The sequence below is a fragment of the Crocuta crocuta genome, unplaced genomic scaffold (genome assembly GCF_008692635.1).
Source record: "Crocuta crocuta isolate KB4526 unplaced genomic scaffold, BGI_CrCroc_1.0 scaffold126, whole genome shotgun sequence".
NCBI classification, from domain to species: Eukaryota; Metazoa; Chordata; class Mammalia; order Carnivora; family Hyaenidae; genus Crocuta; species Crocuta crocuta.
Genome location: NW_027531000.1, coordinates 6,841,165 through 6,862,232, shown reverse-complemented (window position 1 = coordinate 6,862,232; position 21,068 = coordinate 6,841,165). Strand labels below are relative to the sequence as shown.

The 21,068-nt window shown below is 33.9% G+C and overlaps 1 protein-coding gene across 1 annotated transcript in view; it reads right to left on the bottom strand.

Annotated features, from left to right (window-relative positions):
• The window catches only part of PPP4R2 (protein phosphatase 4 regulatory subunit 2), a 53,507-nt gene that overhangs the window by 5,474 nt on the left and 26,965 nt on the right, over positions 1-21,068 (bottom strand). The window contains exons 3-4 of the mRNA XM_077770642.1: positions 10,734-10,904; positions 723-816 (exon numbers count right to left, since the gene is read on the bottom strand). Of these exons, the coding sequence (XP_077626768.1) occupies positions 723-816; positions 10,734-10,904 (265 nt within the window). The remainder of the gene's footprint in view (positions 1-722; positions 817-10,733; positions 10,905-21,068) is intronic.

Sequence of the window (21,068 nt, the reverse complement as noted above, 5' to 3'; positions counted from 1 at the left end):
TTCCAGCTTCAAGGGTAAAATAAACTGAATTTGATTTAGATCCATAAAATGAACACTGAACTATGTTTTAGGATCAATCACAGAGGGAATTAAAAACCCACAGTCCAATCTTGGTTCCCACAGGGCTTCTTCATTGGTTCTTTACTCCAGAGAAGTCAATTTCCTACTTTTCATTTTCTCAAAAACCTTGATGTCTTTGTTCATCACAATGTTTCCCTCACCCAAAATGCCCTTTTCTTGTAACTAACACCTCCTATCCCCCCCCTCAAAAAAAACCAATGCTTTCCTCATTCTTAAGTTTGATCTACTTCTTTCTCAGAATCTAACTTAAATTTTTGCATCAGATTTCCCAAAGTTGTACACCTCTGGAAACCAGGCATAAAGAAATGAATTCCATGATCAACAAGCATGCAAAACACAACTATAAAGTTAAAATACCAATTTTAGAACTTTGCAGAGCCTTTAATGTTAATGTACACTATGAATTTTGAAGACTGTAATAAGGTGCTTTCCCCAAACTTAAATGATCACAAGCTCTCATTCTATGCCCCTCCTATTAAATCTCTCTCCAAAACTTATTTTTTTTCGCAAATTAGGAAAACTTTAGGTAGCTTTCAGGAAACCTATTTGAAGAAAAGATGCCTGAAAGAGCACATATACAATGCTCTCTTCTGAAATACATTAGGCTAAGTTTAATAGAACTCCAATAGTAAAATAAATACCTTTTCTACTCCTCTGAGAAATTTGTCTGTTCCTGTATAGTTTCTCCTTGGATCTGTTAGCAACTCACATAGTCGCTGAATAGTGAAAGGGATACTGCAAAAGAATATGATTTTATAGTTTGAGGTCATTAACTATCAAAAGAATAAGAAACATTATTAATCTTGCTATTTAAAGATTTATCTAGTCATCTGTATATTAAGTGACAAAAGAAAGTGTTACAATATGAAGATGAATAGAGGTGTGGCTTAAAAATAAACAAGACAAGAAGCACATTTGTCTTTTTAATAGGAAAATCCCTTGCCTTAAAAATTTAAAAAAAACATACAAAATTTTGAAAGTTTCAAAACTGAGAAAAAACTTTTAACACTCTGAAAATAATTGAACTTTAAATTTACAAGACAGGCAACACAAATAATAATCAAGTTAGTTTATTAAATACAGAAACTTCTTCCTCAAGCATTCCTTTACAGACAAAGATTTCTATACAGTGTCTCCAAAAACAAACAAAACCCCCCTGTAAATGTTGTGTTGTCAGACAGAACAAAGCAAATGATTCAACAAATAATTATTATAATAAATAAGGTCCTGCTCCATAATTACAGTTTCATACACAATCTGTGTTTGATCAGACATAAAATACAAACATCATCATTATTCTGACAAGTACCCTATTAATAACTTTACCAAAAACTTCAACCATAATCAAATTTTCACTTGATCATACCAATACAAAACTGATATACACTGGAAGTAATATCATTTTTAAATATAAAAAAATTTGTCTCACATACTATTAGCATTCCTTAGAGTCTGAACGGCAAACATGAAAGCATCAGACAGACAAACAGCTAAAAAGTACAAACATAAACTTTGGACTTCAGTATTTGCCATTAAAATCTACTTATTCTCCTTATAAACAAAATTACAAAATCTCAAATTAAGAGTTAACATTCACAAAGTTCTCTACTGAGTATAGGCATTTTGACACAATACTCTCCCCAACAGGAAAAGCAGGTAGTATCAGCGCTAGGACTCAAACCCAGTGTCTCTAACTTCAAATCCCTTGTCCTCCTTCCCTTTCCACTATTCTGAACATAATTAAAATGTTATTTTCTAAACAGACAAACTATATTCGGTTCTCATATTTTTAGCATCAATGCTACTCTTTTGTTCTTATGAAAAGTCAATATAAGATTTATAACATTTTGAAAAGGTATAAAGTATACATTTATTCATATGAAAACATTTTACTTAGGAGAGGCCAAGAATCAATCTTCTCTGAAGTAGCATCAAAACCTAAAAAATCAGAAAAAACTATCATTCTGCCAATGAAAGACTGAGCACTAACTAAAAGATGACGTGTGTGTCTGATATCACAAATGCTCAGAAGCAGCTAGAAATTACAGAACTTCTCTGAGGTCATTATGAATGCTAAAGGAAATTCCTTTGGATTTCTGAGACTGTTTCTTCCTCTTGAAAGAAAATACAGCCAGAGTGGAGTATACAGTCCAAATTAAGAATCTTTAAAGTGGAAAAAGGAAACAAGGTGCATCAACAACATTACTAATAACAAGAGAGTAATAAGCTGACACATCTGTTTTATTCATTTGTATAAAGACAACACATAACTGAAAACCTATATATAGCTAATACGTAAGACAGTTAACTACATTGAAAAATTCAAAGAAACATCTCCAAAGCTACATATATAAACAACATAAATTTACTTAAGAATCTCCTCCTATATATGAGGTTCAATATGTAAGTTATTTGTACACATACATCTGAATGTATCTGTATATACATCTACAATATATCTGAAATGCAGTACCCATTATGGATTTCTGAGTATTAATCATATCCCTGTATCTCAGCCCCTTTTCAAGTTCATTACTTTCTAAACCTTCAATACACTCCACCTATGCTATTCCCTAAATAATAGTGACACTGTAAGTGAGTGTATATGTTATTAAAAAGAGGCAAAATAGCATCCAACGTATAGGATAATCAAACTATACTTAACTGACAGATATTAAATAGATGGTATATCTAGCTATGCCTTTTGCTCTGACCAAATTTCATTCAAAAACCAAAACCAGTATATTCTCTTAAATTAAAAACAGCTTTCGGGGGCACCTGGGTGGCTCAGTATGTTAAGCATCTGACTCCTGATTTTGGCTCAGGTCATAATCTCAGGTTCATGAGATTGAGTCTGCTTGGGATTCTCTCCTTCTCCCGCTCACACTATCTCTCTCATAAATAAATATATAAACCTTTATTAAAAAATGGAAGAAGAAAAAAGCTTTATTTATTTACTTATTTATAATATATTATCTTCCCATCAAGGGATGAATCTTTTTTTTTTTTTAATCTTTATTTTTGAGAATGAGACAGAGACAGAGTGTGAGCAGGGGAGAGGCAGACACAGAATCTTAAACAGGCTCCAGGCTCTGAGCTGCCAGCACAGAGCCTGACATGGGGCTCGAACCCACGAACTGTGATGACCTTAGCCAAAGTCGGACGCCTAACTGACGGAGCCACCCAGGCACCCTGAAAATAAATAGCTTTAAAACATAAACACCCTTAAGCAACAATGTTTACCATAAATGTTTTGCCTATTTTCTTTAGGAAGGTAGGTAAAAGTGTAGGCAATTATTAACACTGCATAAGTTGGTGAATAATACTGCTTTGGGGGGTGGGTGGGAATGTATTATGTCTGCATAGCAATATTAGCAAAATAGCCTGTGATAAAATGAGTTTACTTTTTAGACACTTTCAGGAGCTTTTAGAGTTATTTTACCAAGTGTCCAACAGATGGCACTAAAATACCATGTAACACCCCCAACTCCTTACCTGAACAACAGGCTAAAATATAAATATTACCTGCATATGAAAGTATGCATTAGAAACATTAATATAATCTTGATAACTGCGCTGAAGTTCTCTTTAAACACAGTAGTACTTTTTAACTTTTTAAGTAAATATGAAAGCCCACTATAAGCTAGAAATATTTACTCAATAGCAGAGTATATAAATAATTACAATCAATACTAATAAAACTTTGTACACAATGCTATCAGGATAAACTGTATGCCAAGGAAGCAAGTGTGAACCTGGGAACACCTCATCTGAGTGAGGTCTTTAAAAGGAGGAAAAAACAAATCAGACAAATCCAAAATGAATGTTTGGTACAAAAACTGTTATGAAAAGTTTCCCTTCTGTTAATTTTTTCTCTAAAGTAGGCTTCAAAACCAACTTGACAATAAACTATTTAAGAAAAAAAAAGAAAAGTAGGCTTCATGCCCAACACAGCCCAATGTGGGACTTGAACTCATTACTGTGACATCAAGACCATAGTTGAAATCAAGAGCCAGACTCGTGACTGAGCCACCCCAGCACCCTTCTTCTGTTACTCTTCTTAGACACAGCATACAAAACCATTTGTTTTAATTCCTGAAAGTAAAGTGTTTCCAATAAAAATCACTAACTAAATTAAGACCCAGGTGCTAAGAAGAAAAAAGCAAAACTGAGCACAATGAAAAACCTGAACAAGAAACCCTAAATTTGGGGAAATGGGGTAAGGATATTCAATGGAACAAGATACTGTAAAATTAAAAAAAACAATGTAGAAAAATCTTTGGAGGGGGAGCACCTGGGTGGCTCCATTGTTTGAGCATCCAACTTCAGCTCAGGTGATGATCTCACTGTTTGTGAATTTAAGCCCCAAGTGCGGCTCTGTGCTGACAGCTCAGAGCCTGGAGCCTGCCTCAAATTCTGCCTCCCTTTTTCTCTGCCCCGCCCCCACTCTGTCACACTCTGTCTCTCTCAAAAATAAACGAACATTAAAAAAATGTTTTTACAAGAAAAAAAATCTTTGGGGTTATTTGAAATAAAAATGTATTCAGTTTACTCTGCAATGTATTACCTTATTTGCCCACCAAAGATCAAAACTAACAACACATAAGGAATAGGGCGGGACTTTTAAAAAGAACATGATTAGCTAGCATTTTCCACTTTAAAAAAAGATGTCCATAAAATCCAATTAAACTTTAAAAACAAACAAACAGGGGTGCCTGGGTGGCTCAGTCGGTTAAGCATCCAACTTTGGCTCAGGTCATGATCTCATAATTCGTGGGTTCGAGCCCCGTGTCAGGCTCTGTGCTGACAGCTAGCTCAGAGCCTGGAGCCTACTTCAGATTCTGTCTCTCCCTCTCTCTCTGACCCTCTCCTGCTCACACTGTCTCCCTTTCTCTCTCAGAAATAAAAAATTTAAACACAAAACCACACTAAGGATTCAAAAGTGACAGGTTCTTTCAAAATGGTAATACTCAGAAACACTAGAGAACACTGTCAACCAGTGTTGTACAAAACACTTTTGATGTACAAAATTATAAGGTAGTATTAAAAAAGTTTATTTGCTATCCCACTGGGAGACCGTGTCTAAGTGTATACACGTACACGAAATATAACATAACATAATGTATATAAAACCACTCAACAGTGCCTGAATTATTTTATAAGGTGTTCATTAAATCTTAGTTTCCATCATCATCCTGATCCCTTCCACTAAAGAACGGAGACTAGAAAGCAGAAACACTCCAAAGACCAACTACAGAGGAACAAAATCAAAAGTTTACCTGTCTTTAAAAATATTCCTTTTAATTCCAAGGAGAGCAACTAACCCTGATTACAAATAGGATCACACATTTTATATTAGCTACAAAGTATATCTCAATTTGACTGCAATCTCTTCCCATTCACTGAATTAAAAAAAGTATCAAGTCCCATAGACCTGAAAGCTATGAGAATTCAAGTATCAGGAAATGGGATGAATATGAGAGAAAGACATCTAAGCATAAATTAGCAATCCAATGTTATTTTTATTTATTTAAAAACATTTTTTTGTTTTTATTTATTTCTGAGAGAGAGACACACACACACACCATGAGCAGAGGAGGGTCAGAGAGAGAGGGATACACACAACCTGAAGCAGGCTCCAGGCTCTGAGCTAGCTGTCAACACAGAGCCGAAGCAGGGCTCGAACCCACACCTATGAACCGTGAGATCATGACCTGAGCTGGAAGTCAGACGCTTAACCGACTGAGCCACCCAAGCACCTGATCCAATGTTATTTTTAAAAGAAAGCAATTTTAAACAATAAGGCCAATGCCTAAAGGAAGAATTTCCTAGCTTATATTTTAACCTGAGACTATAAATTTGATTAAACTTTATCTTAGTCTGTTTAAATGTTTTACCATTAAGATGTACAAATATTCTGAATGCATACCAAGGCATTCAGTTGGAAAGAAGGCATTCATAAAAAGAAAATGCACATTTCATTCAGAATCTAAGATAAAAATCAGATAACTGATTATCTTACTCCTTTGTAATACAATCAGCTTTCCTCATGAAAAAGATAAGGGAATATAACAGAGGCCATTCAAGTAAAAAACTATGAGATAACCATAAAATCAGACATCCTATTACGAAAAATGCTAAAACAGCCAGCTCGCTTTTCTTCTATGTGTAAAGATGTGGTTTTTACTGTCTTTTATTATCTATTAACGGCTACATTTAGTTAACAGAATTACTTAAATCTGACCTGAACTATTTAGGTAAAAGCTAACTTAAATAGATCTTAGTTATCAAAGGCTGAACTAGGTCCTACAAAAGTCAGAAATACCACTGGACTCATGTGACATTATCTTTTTACATAAAGCAATATGCCTCTATCTGTACTCAGGCTTTAATATTTGTATAAAATATACACATAAACATTCTTATGTATATATTTTCTACCTCAAATCCAATGTTAGAAATTCTGAGACTTACTGAAAACATCATTGTAAAATGACAAGTACAAACAATTAAGAAAATGAAGAATTAGCCTTTTTAAATAATGGTAAGTAATCCTAAACTAGTATCTGCACCATTCCCCATCCCCAAATAAATCTGTAGCAACTGTCAACAGTTTTAATCAACTTAAATCATTTTTTATAGTGCCTACAATGATCTGATTTGTCACTATACTTTCATCAAATATAAAATATCAAGAAAAAATTAAGTTCTGCTATATCTTACCTTCCAATTTGAAACATGTTATTAAAGCATCAAATCAAATGATATCACCAAAGGACAAGACAAGGTGATGGCAGAACAAGGAGGGGAGGTTACTCAATGATTTCAATTCTCAATTAGTTATGCTAAGTAAAAGAGATTGAAGAAAATAAACACAGCTAAAAGATTTAATACACTCAACACAATAAATGCAAAAACTTTTTCCTATCCGACTAGAGAAGAAAATTCAGCAAGCAATAGGTCAAAGTAAGGGAACAAAGTAACAAAAGACTAGAACCCATCTTCTCATCCCTGAGTCATCTCAGTAAAGCAACAATACAGAATCAAAAAAGGAGTATGTTTTGGGGGCCCCTGGGTGGCTCAGTCATTAAGCATCCAACTTCAGCTCAGGCATGATCTCACGGTTTGTGGGTTAGAGCCCTGTGTCAGGCTCTGTGCTGACAGCCAGCTCAGAGCCTGGAGCCTGTTTCAGATTCTGTATCTCCCTCTCTCTGACCCTCCCCTGCTCTTGCTGTGTGTCTCTCAGAAGGAAAAGAAAAAAAGAAAAAAAAAGAGTATGTTTTAAATATATGATGCAGATAGAAGAATATAAAAATCTCATATACGACCTTTAAAAAAAGTATGAAGAGGTGCACATTCAGGTGCAGAGATCTCTGTATGTATGCAACCCACATGTGAAACAATAATGTGAGGTTTTAGTACTAAGAAAAATCTGGTCAGTCATTTATGTTAAAGTAACTTTAGATAAAGAACAAATTCAATAATTAGAAAGACTATCATGTCTAAAGTTGAAAAGCACTCCTCAGTTGTAACCTACTGTACCTGCCTTACAGATGATATATTAAAAGATTTTTTTAGGTATCAAATGGTTATGTACTTTTTCCAGATCTGCTCATAAATATATAATCATACTATTTTAGTCCACTATCCACAATTACTGAAACTTACTGCTTTAGAAAGGCCTTAAATCTAAAACCATTGACAAAGGAGAAGCAAAGACACATCGTTAATTTATATTCATTATTCTTCCACTTCAGTAATTTAGAGAACATATATCTTTTTTAAAACTAACAAAAATGAAAATTACATTCTTTCTACCCTTTGAAATCCCTCTTTGTGTACTACTATAGGAATGAACTACGAGAAACAAAACATTACTATAGAAACATGCTTTTTATCCTTTTCATCCATTTATTCAGTACTTGTTTGAAAACTACTATGTTCAGACACTCACTGTTCTAGGCCTTGTTTGGAAAAGACAGTTAACCCTGTTTTCCAGAATCTTATAGTTCAAGAAATCAAGCCAACAAGTGAATCGACAATTACCACTTCAAAGAGGGAAAATTTAAGTGCTGATAATATATTGAAACAATCTTAGAAAATGGATAATCTATTTTATAGCTAAATACTATGAAGCACACTACAGACCTTTAACTAACTAAAAGCAAAAACAAAACAATAAACTTACCAGTAAGAAAACTGCCCCAAAACAAGAAAAACAAGGGTATGAAGTCACAATTTATAAGAACCAATAAGCACCTTAATAAGATGTTCAATTTCACTTGCAGTCAAAAACATAAATCTATCCATATACACATAATTAACTACTGAAGAATCATAGTATCTGCCCTTTCTTACACAGGCAATGATAAATTAACACATGTTGTGAGGTCAAATTGGCAGGATCATTGAAAATTCAGGTATGCGTACTCTGACCTCTCAATTCCATTTCTACAAATTAAAAGAAAAGCAACAGTCTACAGAAATAAATATTCAATGTATGACATTCATCAACACAAGAAGGTATGTACAAGGATGCTCACTACAAGCATTACTGGTAGTAGTTAAAAACCCCCACCGCCACTGGAAACAAGGCAAATGAATTATAACTTGTTCGTATAATAAAAAATAATGTAGTTATTTCAAATACACAGACAACTATGCATTAAGATAGTAATTTCAAAGCTCTTTGAAAAGGCAATACAATTCGCTATGCCATCATCCTACATTCTTTTATGTACTACTCCTTTGACATCTGAGGATCTGTTTAAAACCATGAACAAGTATCATTTCTGTAACTTAAAAGATAACAGCAGAAAAGGTATACAAGAAAGGACAAATCTTCAATCTGGTTGAAAAAGACGAAAGTACAATTTTATCCATCACTCTTAGCAAATTTTTTAAACAGCATTTATATAGATTCAAAACATGAAAATAAAATTGAGAAAAATCGTAAATATATTTCAATATACCAATATATGATAATATAGACAAAAATGTAAATTAAAACTGAAAATTATTTATCATTGATTAGTAAGACTTGGATCCTGCTTGATTAGGGAAAAAGATTCATAACTACTATTCTGAAAAAAATTAAAAACAATGTAAGTTCAAAATACTTATGGTTCAAGGACGAAAAATGTTTTAAGCGCAATTACGTCTTAAGTATGATTTGGTATTTAAATGACTGCTCAAATCACTTTCAGAAGTAAGTCAATTACCTATTTTATAGACTAAGACATTATAAATATTTAGATTTATTTAATAACCTATCTGTCTTGTCCACCTTAATTTGAAAGAACTGAAAATGGTATTACTGAGAATCACAAGTAAAATAGCTTCACATCACAAAGCAGTAGTACATATATGACCTGTTTTACCTTAACTCTTATTTTTAATTGGTAGCCATACGTTACTGAAACAAAAGATGGGTTATAACAACACCGAAATACTACCTATGCACTATTCATAAATATCCCCAAGAAGTATTCTTACCATGAGTAACTCAGTTCAAGAATAAATCTTATGCAACATATGACTAATATACAGCATGTGACCTTCTTTGGGTAGTTGCATTTAAAATATACTATTATTAATAAAGAAATTAATGTATACAGTTCAGTAACTTTCAGTATAGTACAAAAGTACAACAGGGTACAAAGTCAAAATAAGTCTCCCTCCCACCCTAAACCTATAATAAAGGTAGTTCAAAGACACAGCTGTAAATTCTGCTCCCAAGAAAGTATTTTAGTCACATACGTAAAACCAAAGAGGAAGGATTTGTTACTTTAAGCAAAATCACATAGGCACAAAACATGACATATAAAGAATTAACTGGATTACACTCTTGTTGCAAATCCATGTGTTTAAATATTTGAAGGGAAAAATCAGACTGTTTATGCTACCTAAAAACACTTATAAATGAAACTTCCTACCCCAAATATGAATTCAGTTAACATATCCACAGTTCATTAAATTTGGTATTGCCAACCAACACTCCAAATTGCTAATATCAGTCTAAATACTTAATAATTCAACTTCACAAATACTTCTTCCTTCAATAAAGGAAGCCTAATACAAAGTCCTAAAAAGAAAAATACTTAACATGACACAGAATATGACATGCAGCAACATTTCTTAAAATAGTTTTATTTTAGTGCAGTTATCTTTTCAATGCAATGTTTTACAAAGAGCTAAGAATGGTTACTTGTTACCTTTGAGTAAAACGGCAACTCCAAAAAAAATTTTTTTTAAATAAAAAGTTCTAAGTGGAATATATACATAAATTGTTATTTTTCATTTTTAAAAAGGTGTCATGTATCTCAAGGATATAAAGGTTCTAGATAAAGTATAATGATTATAACCACATAAAATGGAAAGAAAAAACAAACATATTTCCTGAATGTTTCCACTGTCATACCCATTTAAAGTTCAAATGTCACTGATACCCATAGAGGTGGTTCAAGTTAAATAAATTAAATAGATTAAAATGCTGTAATTATTATAAATACTTGTAAGCTAAAAATCAGTAATTACTAAATGTCACCAGAGACACAGAACTTATTTAACAGATAATCAATGAAAAAAGCTTAAATAAAAATCCATAATGTTCCACTAAAAAATAAACCTTTAAAATAGCATTAAGTGCATACCCATTAAATCCAGTGACAATTTTCAGTATTCTTTCCTTCATTTCATCAAAGGGAATATATTCAACATTAGGGTTGGGAGGACCTCTTGGTTCAGGAGCTGAAGTTCGAAAATCATCCATAACTTTCTCCAGTTTGAAAATAAAATAGCCTTTAAATTGGGACCACTGAATCCTAGAAGCAAAAAATTTAAAAAAAAGAAAAAAAAACAGTATCATGTAGCTTTACAATTCTTGAACATACAGCACAAACAGAATTTATCATGACACTAATGGTAACAATATTAAGATTTGAATAAGAAGCAGTGAGAATATCTTTGTTCAGTAGCATGTACCACATCTGCCTCTGATGAAACTGACTCAGAAGCTCCAAAATAGTTACATCCAATTCTCCCCACCCCTGACCCAAATGTAACTCAAATCTCTAATAAAAAGCTTTAAAACGAACTACTTCTGGCTGAAAGCCTACTGTGTGCTATGTCTCATTATTAGCATTTTAAAACACTGATTTGTTTTGACTCTATTGCTAATAACAAACCTCTACCCCATCTTAAACAGGTTATTAGAAATTAGAGCACGTTCACAATTGTAGTTTTAAATAAGTCAAAATTACTCTATACCCCTAAGCTCTTAATATCCAAGCTGTCATGCTTACATAGACTAGTAAAGTTTTCTTGTCTTATATCTGTTAAAAAGCAAAATAAACTTCCATTTCTCCTTTTTCTTTTACTTTCAAGTAGTATTTTCAGAATCTTATGTCTTTTACAAGGTATGTATCACAGGTTCTATCCAACATGCACCTACAAAGTAAAAATACATAATTTCTTTATGTGCTTTTAATATCTATTCATTTACTAAGTTAATATAAATATCTTCTTAGTCCTACCCTCACACATTTTACCACTAATATTAGAAATAATTTGAGGATACCTGCCCGAATAGTCTAAATTCCAGAAGATCCAAGAATCAGGAATGTCAACAATTTCCCCAAACAGAAAGTAAAATCGTTTGTGGCAGCAGATAAATCTTGAGCAAAATAAGGGGGATGTTAATCTGCCATCACTACTCCCTCCCATCCACAATCTTAAAAACTAGGAGAGCTGTTCTCAAAGTGTAGTAGAAGAGGCAAAGAATTAACTTTTTTTTCTTTTTCTTTTTTTTTTATTGTGTTAACAATTGTCCTGGTGGTGCAAAAATAGCAGCGGGGAAAATGAAAATACTTTACTTTAGCACAAATCAAGGCAACAGTACAAAACTCGTATCTACTAGTAGCAGTCCTCATCTTCACCACCACCACCACAAATTCACAGTAAAACAAAAACCCTTTCACTTGAAGTTTAATAAAACAAAAAAAATTACTCATTTTATTAATCTCAACCTTTGAATACACATCGTTCTAATATTCTGAGTGAACAAAATAAAAAGTATACATAAAAAACCTTCTGCCGCATTTGAAAATACTATGGACAGGCCAAGGAACAACAGCTGAATATTGTTGTCAGCCAAACTAGCTGCTTTCATAGAAGGCCATTTTTGCTTGAAAGGACTGTCAAACAAATAAGGCCTTTTTCAAAAGAATAAAAGAATGTGGCAGACATTTTCTCAAAAATGAATGACTTCAAGAGAAAGAAATAAAATATTTGTGGCCAACAATAAATTTTGAACATCAAAACAAAAAATGAAAATTCTTGGCACACCTGGGTGAGTAGGTTGAGTGTGTGACTTCAGCTCAGATCATGATCTCATGTCTCGTGATCACAGGGCTCTGTGCTGACAGCTCAGAGCCTGGAGCCTGCTTCAGATTGTGTCTCTCTCTCTGCCCCTCCCCTGCTCATGCTTTTCTCTCTCTCAAAAATAAACTTTTGAAAAAACATTTTTTAATGAAAATTCTAGAAAATGCTTTTCAGTGTGAGCTTAGAAGGTTTTGGATACATTCCCAAGACATTTCAAAATCAGTCACTGTTGATATAAACAATATTAAGTGACACCAAAAAAAAGCCACAGGCCAAAAAAAATTGTACTACATCAAAATCAAAACCTTTTTTGTGTCTCAAAGGACACTATTAACGAAAGTGAAAATGCAACCCACAAAATGGAAGAAAATACTTGCGAATCATCTCCCTGATGAGGTATTACTATCCAGGAGATAAAAAGAACTCTTACCACTCAGCAGGGGAAGAGCCACAACCCAGTGAAAACATGGGTGAAGTATTTGAGTAGGTATTACACCAAAGATATACTAATGACCCGTAAGCACATGGAAAGATGCTCATCACTTATCATTAGGATAATGTACATCAAAACCACAATGAGACAGAACTTCACAACCATTAAGGTGACTGCAATCCAAAGGAAAAAAACCAGGAAATAACAAGTATCTCTGCCAAAGATGTAGAGAAACTGGAAACCTTGTGCACTGGCTGGTGGGTATTCACAATGGTGCAGCCACTGTGGCAAAGTGCGGTGGTTTCTCAAAAACATGTAAGAAAATAAAAGAATTGCCAGATGATCAGTTACTCCACTTGTGGGTAGATACCCAAAAGATGTGAAAGGAGGGGCTCATTCAGGTATCTGTACGCCAATTCACAAAGCAGTATTACAACAGCCAAAAGGTGGAATCTACCATCAATCAACAGAAGAATGGATAAACAAAATGTGGTATATATACATACAGTGGCATACTATTAGGGCTTAAAATGTAAATTCTAGCATATGCTACAACTTTAATTAATCTTGAACATAATATGCTAAATAAGCCAGAGACAAAAAAAAAAAAAAACCTCCCAAATTTAATGGTTTCACTTATATGAGGTATCTAAAATGCATTCAAAGAGGCAAGGAGCAGAAAGGCATTAGCCAGGGCTGGGGGAAAGCAAGGGTGAGGTGTCATTGTAACTTAGGAAGAGTTTCAGTTTGGCAAGATAAAAAAGGCTTAGACATGGATAATGAAGACGGTGGCACAAGCTCTGAATGTATTTAAAGTCACCAAATTATACACTTAAAATGTCAAAATTTTTATGTATGCTTTATACCAAAAGAAAAGTGTTAGAAAATGGACAGAAGACCCAAATGGGCATTTCTCCCAAGAAGATAAATGGCCAATAAACACGTTAAAAGATGCTTAACATTATTATCCACTAGGGAAACACAAAATACTATTTCACACCCACTAAGGGGTCTCTAATCAAAAAAGATGGACAACAGGGGCCCCTGGGTGGCTCAGTTGGTTAAAAGTCCGACTTCGGCTCAGGTCATGATGATCTCATGGTTTGTGTTCGAGCCCCAATGTCTGGCTCTGTGCTGACAGCTCAGAGCCTGGAGCCTGCTTCATATTCTGTTTTCTCTCTGTTCCTCCCTTACTCACGCTCTGTCTCTCTCAAAAATAAACACTAAAAAAAAAAAAAAAAAAAAAAAAAGATCAACAATAACAAGTGCTGGGGAGGATGTAAGGAAACTGGAAATCTATACATTGTTGGAGGGAATGCAAAATGGTATAGCCACTGTGGGAAAATAGTTTGGCAGTACCTCAAAAAGTTAAACAGAGTTAACATGTGACCTGACAATTCCATTCTATTAAATGAGTAAATTACATGGTGTATAAATGTTTTGATTTAAAAAAAATTTTTGGTGAGGATGATTATAAAAAGCTATTTGCATAATCACCTCTTCCTTCCATTCTCCGGTCTATTTTGGGAAGAGGAATTTAAGGTTTAACAAACAGAGGAAGCATATTATAATGTCTGACATGCCTTATATTAATTTCTGATTAACATACAATTGCCAATGGTTACTACAATTTATCTCAATTTCATGTGACTCCCCATAGGCATTCAGCTAAAACACATGAAGGAAGATTATTCAAAGAGAAATCATATGCTTTTTATTTCTTAAATTAAAAATTCGTTTTGTAGTTTTAATTAAGCCACCAATAAACTGTTTTATGAATTAGGATTTTTATACACATAGGAGTTTTTTTCCCTGTCTTTCCATTAACCACTTGTCAATCCACCCGTGATTTAAAAAAAACAAACAAACAAACCCACAAACACAAAACCCAAAAAAACAGCCACACATATACAGGAATAAGACACAAAACCCAAAAAAACAGCCACACATATACAGGAATGATAAGATAGATCCCACATAAGCAAACTACAGGGAGCTTTAAAGACTATATAAACTTATCAGACAAGAATTAAGTCCCATAAGCTAAAATAAATTTTGTACATACTGTATTTAAGAATTAGATTCAAGAGATGCAATTCTGAAGTTATTACACCATATATAGATGAAAAACCACTTCTATAGAATTTGAAGGATGAAACTTTTTGTTATAATTACATGACTAAAAACAAAAACAAAAAATGCTTCCCTAAATATTATATAACTTGAGCACAAAAACAGGCCATAATCAAATCAACTGAGACTCTGGCAACAAACAAAAATTCTTTTTCTTCAGAATGTATTTAATTGGTTGAGTAACTAGGAATGAACAACAAAACCTTATTTTTCAAATGAAAATAAAATTATTGTAAACAGATGCTCACGAAACACATTTTCAACTTCAGAATCAATTCCTCCACGTACAAAATTTTCAAAGAATAAAATATAATTTAACCTACTTTGCTAAGATTAACTCAAGAATTTATTGAAATTTATTACTCTTTTTTTAAGTAACCTCACCTCTCTTCATTTTCTTTTCTTCTCTTTCCATCTTTCTCTATATGCAGTTTCTCCTCTAGGAAGGCACAACTCACATCACTAATAAAGATATCCTTCAATAAAACATTACACTGACTTTTTTTCTCCATAGGAACTTCCAAATCTATTCCAAAACAAACATGTTTCCCTCACAATTCTCGAGTTAAAGGTATTTTTAGAGGCTCAAGGGCAGAAAAGCCATCTCTTATTTTCTCAGGTGGTTCTAAAACATTTTTGTGGCCAGTGACCACCATCTTTTAACTTGCTGCCTCCTATAGTTCCAAATTCCATTAAGATCACTCCTACTCAGCCTCACTGGGGTTGCCACACAAGTGTGGGAAGATAACACAAGAAAAAGCACAGGAGAGCCCTATTACCTCCAAGGGATACCAAATACTACACCACTTGAAAATATCATAAGGGAATATGGGAAGAATGAATAAATAAGAACAAAAAATTTAAGGAGGTTGAGCATTCATACAAGATGAGACTTACTAAAACAATCTTCACAAGGCAGCAATTTAAGTCTGGTGACAAAGTGTCAGAATTTTTACATGACAGGAGAGAACAAAACCAAGTAAATTTAGTCTGAATACTGAATTACATGAGCAAAAATACATGGCAAAAATAAGAATACATTGTGAATTGCTTACACAAAATCATGACATTTTTTAATAACTTTAAAATACAAATTACTCATTCAGAAAACTTCTCTAAGTGGGGCTCCAATCAAGAAAACATTCCCTTTTCACATGACTATACCATGTATTATATTTCACCAATTAATTGAGCAAATAAAATAAAAAAGAGAGCCCAGAAATAGACCCAACACAAAAGGAAACTTGGTATATGGGAAAGGACGGATTAACCAGGAAATACCCTAAGAAATGATAGGACTACTGTAAAATTTTACTAGAGTGTAAAAACAAATTATTTCTGATTATATTAATAGTACAGTAAAAAAAATTAGAAAATACAGATAGTAATAAAATGAAAACTGCCCATAAACCGCTTGTTAATCATTATTAAAGTACATTTTAGTGTATTTTTCATTAACTTTATTCTATTCTACTCATTTATTAAAATTTGGCATCCTTAGTTTGATATTCTTCTTTCCCTCCTTATTCACTATAGGTATTGTCACATGATCGACAGTCTTTGAAAGTAGAATTTTTAATCTGTATCACATATAGTTGTACTATTACTTAATAGCCACCATTTTAAGAAGAGTTAGGTTTGTTTCCACCTCATTCCAATGCAAAGTAACTGGGGATCATATCCTAATAATAAACATTGGAGGGATCGGTTTTACTACTTTAGGATACATTCCCGTAAGTGGAATTACAGAGGCAAAATTTTAAAATATAAATATCAACTTTTGATATGTACTTTCAAAAGCCTCTCAAATACTATACCACTGTCTAGGGCCATCAGTATATTAACGCCTATTTCACTCAAATATTAAAATCTTTCAAAACTCCTGTTAACTTAATAGAAAACCACTTTAACTTTCATTTCATTCACTGATAGTAAAACTGAGTATTTCAACCTATGTTCATTGGCTGCAAGAACATTTCTCTTGTGTCTGAACAATCCTCTCATCCTGGCGTTCCTCAACTTTCACCCCACTGGCACCGTAAGCCTCATCACTGCTTGTCATAGGGGAATGTCCTGTGTACTACAGAATGTTGAGAGGCATCCGTGGCCTCTACCTGCTGGAAATCAGTGGTACCCAATCCCCTCTCTCTCAGAAGTGTGACAACCATAAACATCTACAAATACTGCCAAATGTTACCTAGAAGACAAAAGTTGTTCCCAATCAAGAACTCCTTTACCTACCCTTTTAAAATTGTCTTTTTCTTACTCTTATGGAATCACAGAAAAAGGAAACTACTATGTGACATAAGTAGGAACATAACTTTCAGATTCCCAATTTGTACTGACTGCTTAAAAAAATAAAAGTTGTTTTTATATAAATGTTGAAGTGACACTAAAATATTTCTCTAATTGTTCCTATTTTGAAATTGCCCTTCAAATGTTACACATTTTCTTGTGCAGAAATGCTTATCTGAAGGTATGTACCGGTTCCAAAGCAATAAAGTTCTAATACAAACACTGAAAAGTGAATTTTTCAAATTAAGAGTACTAGGTATCTCAGGGTGCCTGGGTAACTCAGCTCAGTTGGTTAAGCGTCCAACTCTCAATTTCAGCTCTGATCATGATCTCACCATGGTGAGATCAAACCCCATGCTGAGTCTGCTTGGGATTCTCTCTCTCTGCCCTTCCCCCACGTGTATGTGCTCTCTCTTCCTCTCAAAATGAATAAACATTAAGAAAAAAGAATATTAAATATCTTATGATAATTGTACACACCAAGGATCCAATCTGATGGAAAAGAAAATCTTCAAAAGGTGACACAAACATTCAGATAACACCTCAGCATGAACTTGGGTTTCTTCTTTGGCAACTTATATATTCATGATAAGGATTCTAACCTGTCTGAGGAGTCAAGTTACTTTCCTTCACTCACTCATCTCTCCCTACCAATTAAAGCAAAAAGTTGAAGAAATAGTGTATTCAGGTTAACTTGTCTTATGCTTAACTCTTATATAACCTTTCACCCCTTACTGAAAATCTGTATATTAATAAAATCTAAAATTTATTAATACACAAACATGAACCATTTTCTCCCACATAAACACAGCTGAATCAAACAAAAATTACATCTCCTCTAACAGAACAGCTCAGGCTGAAGAAGGCCAATTCAGAACTAAGAGGGTACAGAGGATTTTAAATAGCACTAGCTTAATGGCTGAGATGGATCTACTCTGCCCCTTCTAAGAGGGAGTCGCTCTTCTCCCCACTTTCACCACCGCTATCACTTTCACCACAATTCTTAAGTTAGCAACTCCAAATTCCCATCCACAGGAAATGGTCGTTTCTTTCACTGCTACATTTTCCAAAGCCTAGGTACAAGACACAATGACAATAAAGTGGAAAGGTACAGGACCTAAAAGCAGAAGACACTTTAACAAGGACAAATTTCTCAAACTTACCATTATTGACATTTTGGGCTAGAGAGTTATGACAGAATGTCCTATATGTTGTAGCGTTTTGTTTGCTTGTTTTTAAAGCAACATCCTTGGCCTCTACAACTTGATGCCAGTAGCACTCCCAACCCTGAGTGGTGACAACCAAAAAGGTCCCCCTAGACAATGCCAGATGAACCGTGGGGGGAAAAGTGATCCCACAACAAACACATTGAGTACCACTGCAATACACAATTCCTTCTGTTGAGGATTACATTGGTTTCTGAAATTTAGTAAGGCTAGGAAAATGACAAGTGCAAGATCAAAGCTTCATAAAATTTGAAGAATAAAATAATATGCATATATATTTTTCAATAGCAGAGAGAAATTCTAAAATGCCAAAGATTCATTTAAAAAAATAAATACAATGTTCTTTAACAATAAAATCTATCTCATAAATCACTTCCAACTGCACAGGACAATGTGCTGTGGAGATCTGACCTTAGTTTTTTTCTCAGGTGTAGTCTTCTGCATATTGAGAAAGGTAGAGGTAAAAAAATAACAACAACAAAAAAATCTTTCTACCCTGACCCAGAGACAAACTCATCTGCTGCAAAGAATCAGTAATTATTTGGGTTTTTTCCCTCTAAAAAGACTGCAATGTATTCTATATTGTAAATGATTAAGGCTTTACAACTTCTGTAACTGAAATATAAAAATGAGTTTACACATCCACATGTGATAGATTACTGTACACTTTAAAAAAATTCTTTTTAAACATTTATTTTTGAGAGACACACACAAACAAACTGAGAGTAAAGGAAGGGCAGAGAAAGAGACACACACACAGTATCTGAAGCAGGCTCCAGGCTCTAAACTGTCAGCACAAGGCATGACATAGGGCTCAAACTCACAAACCATGACATCACGACCCGAGCCAAAGTCAGACACTTAACCGACTGAGCCACCCAGGCACCCCTCATCTTGGAGAATTTTGAGTTTGAAGATGAGGCTCAAAGAGTCTTAAGCAGTATTTGCAATAGTGGCTTTTAATTTTCTGATATGCGTCTATTTTGTGCTATATCACATACGGATTATTTTTATTCATGTTTTGAAGTATGCCCCAGAGTTAAGTGCTACTCTACAATTACTAATTATATAAAAATCTAATTACTTAGAAAGTATTTTTCTATAGCTACATACTCTCCAAAGGAAGAAAAAATATTAAAAGCACAGCATCTACTACAAGAACAATTTATACTTTGGTCTAAGAACTATCTGAACACGTGGAAAACAGAAACATGACACTGAAATAGATAACCCTTCTCAAGAATGCCAATTTATATGTGATGAAACCAAGAAAATAAACTGGAAGCTGGGCTGAGTTCAAATGTCAGCTCAGCCACTTCTTCATCTCATCTAAGACAGATAATTCCTCCTTTGTTTCCCCATTTGTAAAATGGAAAAAAACTATACCTACTTCACAAAACTGTTGTGAGGATTAACATTCCTGTAAGTAGAGTGCTTGAATTAGTAAAGTAACTCACACTTAGTAAACACTGAATGGTTGTTTTTCCTCAGGAAACTAGGGACAGGGAGAGCATCTGAGAATTATAGCAGAGCCATGCAGAGAGTTTTCCAGATGGCATTATTAAGAAAGAAGTAGAACAGTGAGCAAGACCTCTATTAGACCCTAACAAAATGGTTGGGCTAAATCTTATGTACCACCACATAACAAATTATAACAATTTCAAGCAATCTCTCTGGCCTAAGAATATTTCTTTATTCCCTTCATCAGAGAGAGGAAAAAATTCTTTACCCAAACCCAATATTCTTTCCTCCACCAACAAAACTATTTCCTTAAAGAAAATAGTGTTGCAGCTAACAGATAAAAACAGAGAATAGGAAAAACCATCTATACATTACCTAGCATTGTCAAACCTTAGCTAACTGTACTTTTTACAGTTCTTGATGAACTAGAATATATTTCATGTATTACATTTGCTCCAAAGATTCTTTGATTCCACCATGCTCTCCAATCCATTGATCCTCCAACCTTTTTACTGTCCCTCCCATTTGATATCCTCTCCCTTCATTATCCACCTTAAATTATAATAATTATTATAATCACCCCCTTGCATACAGCTGACTCTCTGAACTACACTGGTTAAAGGTAATCCCCACCACATGTGTGCCCATACGTCAGTGCACAGAAAGAGGAAGACAAAATTTACAGAAAAATGCACCACCATGCTGATTAGACTCTAGTCCACTATGAATGCTGACAGATATATTTCCCTACTTTATTCACTCTCAGACTCTTACAGAACTATTTTATATCTTCTCTCCTCAAATCCCCATTGAGTTCTTCCTCACCATCACTCTGACTCTACTTCCTGTTTTCCTTATAAAACTGAAGCAGTTAAAGAGATTTCCAGAGTTCTACCTCATTTATCCACCTACCAGCAGGATCATATACACACATCTGGAATGCCCACCTGTAATCACAGATGAACTATATATTCTTTCATCTATTAATTTACCAGATTCTCCATTTGTGCATCTACTTAAAACCATCATGTGCGTAATTCCCCCCCTTCTCCTATTAA